The sequence below is a fragment of the Haliotis asinina genome, chromosome 3 (genome assembly GCF_037392515.1).
Source record: "Haliotis asinina isolate JCU_RB_2024 chromosome 3, JCU_Hal_asi_v2, whole genome shotgun sequence".
Classification (NCBI taxonomy): Eukaryota; Metazoa; Mollusca; class Gastropoda; order Lepetellida; family Haliotidae; genus Haliotis; species Haliotis asinina.
In genome coordinates, this window is record NC_090282.1 from 38,718,294 (window position 1) to 38,724,203 (window position 5,910).

The window sequence follows — 5,910 nt, forward strand, 5'->3', positions numbered from 1 at the left end:
ACATAGTAGATACTCCATATCTTTATATCATTTCCAGTTTTACGACAAGATGTAAAGAGACTTTCGTTTTGTTCCATGGACAGTTGTCAAGACGGGATGATGGTTCTAAAGTAAAAGTATCTGCGTAGAATCCCAGGATAACCATGATCTCCCTAATATGCTTGTCGGATGTTGGGTCATGTTTTCATTGTTACAGTTCAGTGGGCACAAAACAACAGTTTTTAAGCTGTCCGACGTTTAATGATTTCATATCTGCAAGACTTTTGGGGGTGAATTCTATTATTTCGATAACAGTGGGTGGTTAGACACGTGTAGATTTGGGTTAGAATTGGTCTTTAGAGATGGTTCGATACTTTCCTGATTCTCTTCAGGTGAACAAATGACATGGCTTTGCTTGTATTTGTGACAGGTGACAGTGGTGATGATACTTTGCTATAATCTAGTGTCAAAATTATTGTGAAACACTGAAAGTGAATCATAAAGACATGCTCATTAAGTAGGATGTGTACAATCGACTCAATCGACTCAATCGATTTCAGTAAATATTTCTTGTTGGATATGGATATGGTCTTGTCGGTTTTATTTACACATTTCACAAAACAACTAATTCTCATCGGAAGTTCATTTTATCATGAGTTGTAGCTATCAACTCGTGACCACTGAATGTATTTAACTTAATAACATGAACAGCAAATGTCTTACCTCCAATGAGATTTATGAATTTAGTTTTCGTGATATATGATAACTGTTTCCGGTTTCACAAAAACAATTATATCTTTCCGATTCCAGACAAATTCAAGTCATCTTTGAAAATCACCATGGCAATATTTAACGGCAACCAATCAAATGAGTCAAGATCAGAGACGGACCTCTTGTGGGAGGAAAATGAAAACATGGCCAAGACGCTCATCCCTGCCATGGCGTTTGTGGGAGTCATAATGGTGATTGGATTCTTTGGAAACATTTTAGTGTGCTACATATTCACAAGGAGGATTCCTTTGTCTGTCAACACTTTTCTTTTGGTCTTCCTGGCGGTCTTGGATCTGGTGAACTGCACGTTGGCTATGCCGTTCGAAATAATGGACATGCGCTATTTCTACCTTTTTGAGAGTGATATAACATGCAAGATATTTCGCTTTATTGTAGCATTTCCCAATATCGACTCAACATTTGTTTTGTTGATCATAACAGTCGACAGATACAAACGGGTGTGTAAACCCATGTCAGTTCAAATGACGTATAAGGCTTCCAGGAGGAATGTTACTATAGCAACTGGTGCTGCCATCCTTGTTTCTTTGCCAGCTGTGGTAATATATGGAAAACGAACTGTGAAAACAAACACATATGGACTTAGAGGACACGATTGTACAACAAGTGAAAATATGAAGGATTCAATTGTCCCTTTTATTTACCAGATATTTGGAGGAAGTGTAATGCTAGTCATATCTATGGCGATATGCTACATGTATATCAACGTTTGGAGAGAAATACGGACACATAAGAAAAACATTTGTAGCAACACACAATTTGTTCTTCATGAAAATTCAAGGAGAGGAAATATCTCAAGCACCAATTCAGATTTTCAAGATGAAGAAGTCCCACATGAAATAAACCCAAAGCACAAGTTAATCAGGGGAAAACGCATAACTGTCATTGCTTTTACAGTGACATTTGCCTTCATACTGAGTTACCTCCCCTTTGCAGTAATCATGACGGTGCGCAGTGTTCAACCATTGACATTTCATCCTGATGGAGTGTGGTTTGTGATGTACAACATTCTCATTCGGTCCTACTTCATCAGTTCAATGATAAACCCATTAGTGTTTGGATTCATGTCCCTAAGGTTTAGACAGGAGTGTTTTAATGTAGGTATTTCAAAATGCATTTGGGAAAGAAGACAATAAATAATTATACTTCTGAACCACATTGTTCCTTTTCGTAACCCAGTGTTGCTGATGGCTTTATAAAACCAGTAAATGAAAAATATTAAAACATATGTTGTGAGATAATATGTTCTGCGTTAATTAGTTATCAAACTGTGGACATCTGGGATAGGAATAATTTCAGTAACTATTGTTCGGCATGAAATGCATGTGGACCCGGAGTTACTCTTCATCCAATGATCCAATCGATCTCAACCTTTGCAAGTGGATTTTTTGTCAGACAACCTAATCACATTGTAAATCACCGATTTTATGCATTTGTATGAAAAAATACGTCTATGTAACGGTCAAAGTTTGTGAATGTAGGTCAGCTCTGCACGTGACAGGTATGTAGAGGTGTCACAGGTCTTGAATAGGGTAAGGTGGGTGTCAACTGTTAACAATCATATGGAGGTGTTGTTTCTCTGAGTTGTTCAACGTGAACCACAAAACCCATTCCTGAGAATGTATCCTTCAGGTTTATATCTGTAACTTTGTAATGTTAATGTCATATTTTGTTTATGCAGTACCTAAGTGGAAATGCATTTAAAGAACACAGAAAGTATATTTACACTAAATCATTAATCAGACCACCTATGGTTAGAAGTCAACAACTTCCAAAATCCCGTTCACTGAGACACAAGCACACCCAGTCATGCAGACTCATTGAAGAAAGGATATAATGAAGACAAAAGTGTTATGTTTTGATGTCGTTTAAGCATTCCATTCCAAATTAAGCAATGCATTTCTAATAGCTTTAAGCATATAGATAGTTAATATCTTATTATATTTTCATGATAATTTTAAGTGAAATAAGTGTTTCATGTTACGCTATAAGTCGTTGGAATTAGTGCTGTTATTGTTAAAAGAATATGTATTTCCGTGAGCATATCTGGTTGGATACTATTATTATCTGTAAATATAATAACAGAATTAAACTTCATCAAGTTCACTCCATTCTTCCACAGAGAAGTCATCACTGTCCAGATGAATGACAACTGGATTAACTGTTTGCTCCTTCAAGCCAATGTCTGGTAGTAGTATTGTTTGCATTGACACAGGTCTTATCCAGATATATAGGTTCGAACCCATCCTCTCTTGCCTGCTTAATTTCTCTCGGATAGTTACTCCTTATTTTCACAATATCAGATCTCTCACACATTACAAGTTTCTCGTTTGCTACCTTCTTGTACTAGTATCCACGTTTGAGCAGTAGTTTGATTAGCATAAACCTAGAAACATTAATGTCGTGATCCTCTGCAAGGATGTGTTTTAACTTTCTTGTGAACAGGTGTTCATTTCTAGCAAATAGCCTCCGAATGACATCTCTGATGACCCTGATGTCAAAAGAATCTAACTTTGGATGCCTACCTTTTTGTACAAGGTTTTGTTTATTGGTTGTTGGTTTATTTCTCACAATGTTTAGCATGACCGAAAACGTCGCAATCACGCAATAAAGAAGTTGTTATCCATACAATTTGTCCTATTTGTACACCTCAACTTCTAAAATGCCACAAGTTCTCTATGACTGCTCTCTGTCTTTTTTGTTTTTTGTTTTTTTAAAGATAAACACCTTTGTGATTGAAAGTTTAGCATCATATGAATAAGCATTCATGATCACAGCTAGAAGTAGTCAATGTGAATGATTCAAACGGTCTATCACTGTGCAGTGAACAGGTAACTATCATTAACTGCACGTGCAATTACCTGACCCAGCACTGCCGCCGTTACAGGGCATTGGCCCCATTCCTCTGCAAGTAGTTTGCGTCCTGTGGTTCATTTTGTTGACAGTTACATAAACAGATTATTTCATACAAATGTATAAAATCGGTGATTTACAATGTGATTAGGTTGTTTGACCAGAGATCCACTTGCAAAGTTTGAGATCGATTGGATCACTGGATAAAGAGTTATTTACAAAAAGCCGGGTCAACATGCATTCCATGCCAAACTATAGGTCAGCAACCTTTACTACCAGATCCTACTCATGAAGATCCGTGATCGTCAGTAACCCACGCTTTTCATAAGAGGCGACTAATGGGATCTGGTGGTCAGACGTGGTTAACAAATGCCATCGTATCCCAATTGCGCAGACATGCATGTTCATGCTGTTGATCACTGGATGGTAAAGTCCAGACTTCGGGGTAGCGGGACACCGAGATGTAAGTGTAGTACACGTGATACCATTCTAGACCCATGAGGATCCGATCAGAATTGGTCTTCAGAAACTCATGCTTGTCGTAAGAAACGACTAAAGGGATCGGGTGGTTAGAGTTGCTGTCTTAGTCGACTCGTGCTATCGTATCCCGGTTGCGAGGATATGTGCTCATCCTTTTGATCATTGGATTTTACAGTATGACATATTTCTAATATCGGCGTTAAAGAGCAAACAAAGAAACTTACAAATCACTTTAGTAGACAAGCCCGAATTGAGACACCAGGTCATAGACGTTTGGCACTGGTGAAACCCTCGAGAACGAGGGACCTGTGAAAATAATGGTTAGAATTGATCTTCACTAACCCCTTCAGGATTTACAGGATAGACTTTCCAAATTGGTTGACACGCGGCCTCGTATCCCAGTTGTATAAGCCGATGCTCCTGTTGTGGATCACTGGATTGTCTAGTCCAGAATTGATTATATACAAAATTTACATATAGTTGCTGTTTTTCTGAGTGCGCTGCAAAACTAAACTCACTCACTCACTCACCCGAAGACGAGTATGGCTTTGACGAACGAAGAAACAAAATCACGACGAATCCGGATTCAGGTAGTCGGGTGTATTGTAAACTTCATGCTGACCTACTGTAATTGACAGTCTTGTCATGCTGACTCCAGCCTTCTCGTTCAAAGCAATATTCACATTTCCTCACGGGGACTAATGAGGAAGTATAATGGGGACATTTGCATATTTCAGATATCGCCATCGTGACCGAGCCTGTCACGACGACACTTCTATCAGAGTTTCAATGTTGTTTTTTCTAGATTGCATTGTGAGGGAAAAACGGGTTATTTCGACGTCAGCCTTAAGGACTTGCTGTGTGCTTGTCAACCCTTTCCCTGTATGTACTGTGCATCCACATAACCTTTGTACGCGGATGTCTCTTCCATTTCCGACAATATCACTCAAGTCATCTAACCATACGAGTGGGTTATAAATAAATGTATACTATTAGGAAGAAGCCAGTCTAGCCCTTCAACTTTGTTTAGAAAACGTGTAAGCCTTACACAGGAATCAGATCATGCAACAAACTGTGTCGTGAGGATGTAAAAATGCTACCTTAAATGTAAGTATGGCAACAAATAATTTTCCAGGGTCCCTGATCCACGAAACGCTCGCAGCACTGCGTAATTCTTAAGCCTGCGATAAAGCATAAAGTTACGATGAGTCGTAACGTACATCTTGTGGATGAAGGGGATCCCGAACCACAAAGTGTTCGTAGCGTTACCACATTCGTAACTCTTTGAGGATCGGAGCTCAGAGCTTATACGCATACATTATGAACTTGTTTCGATGTTTCTATATTGTGGTAAGTGAACAGGTTTGACTTAATGCGTTTTGAACAGCATTTCGGTGTTGGCTGGAGCTCCAATAGATGGGAAAAGCCATGAACACGAGTATGATTCTGACAAACCATAATCCCGGCGAATCTTGGCTCCAACCAACGTTTGTGATACGCCTGGGGATTCCTTTGAGTAGTACAGTGGTTGTGCACTATACATTGTTGGGTAGCCCTGTGGTGAAAGCGTCCATTCATCACTTCGAAGACAGAAGGTTCGATTGCCAAATGAGTAAAATGTTGGAAAACAATTTCTTGTATTCCCTATCGTGATATTGCTGGTGTATTACTAATACGTCGTAAAACTAAGCTCACTCACTAATACACAACTGCATTTCCTCTTAATATACCCGTTACACCTTGATGCTTATTAATAAGACAGAATTCATGGTTTCAGGCATATTCAAGGTGTCGCCTATGAAAATCACC

General features: G+C 38.8%; 1 protein-coding gene across 1 annotated transcript; it reads left to right on the top strand.

Moving 5' to 3' along the window:
- Positions 1-803: 803 nt before the first annotated feature.
- LOC137278873 (nematocin receptor 2-like) lies at positions 804-1,904 on the top strand. Its single transcript, XM_067811374.1, has one exon. It carries the CDS (start codon positions 819-821, stop codon positions 1,902-1,904), a length of 1,086 nt encoding a protein of 361 aa, XP_067667475.1. The 5' UTR covers positions 804-818.
- Positions 1,905-5,910: the final 4,006 nt, after the last annotated feature.

Coding starts and splice junctions, on each gene's coding strand:
- LOC137278873 (XM_067811374.1), top strand. CDS start 819: ATGGCAATATTTAACGGCAACCAATCAAATGAGTCAAGATCAGAGACG.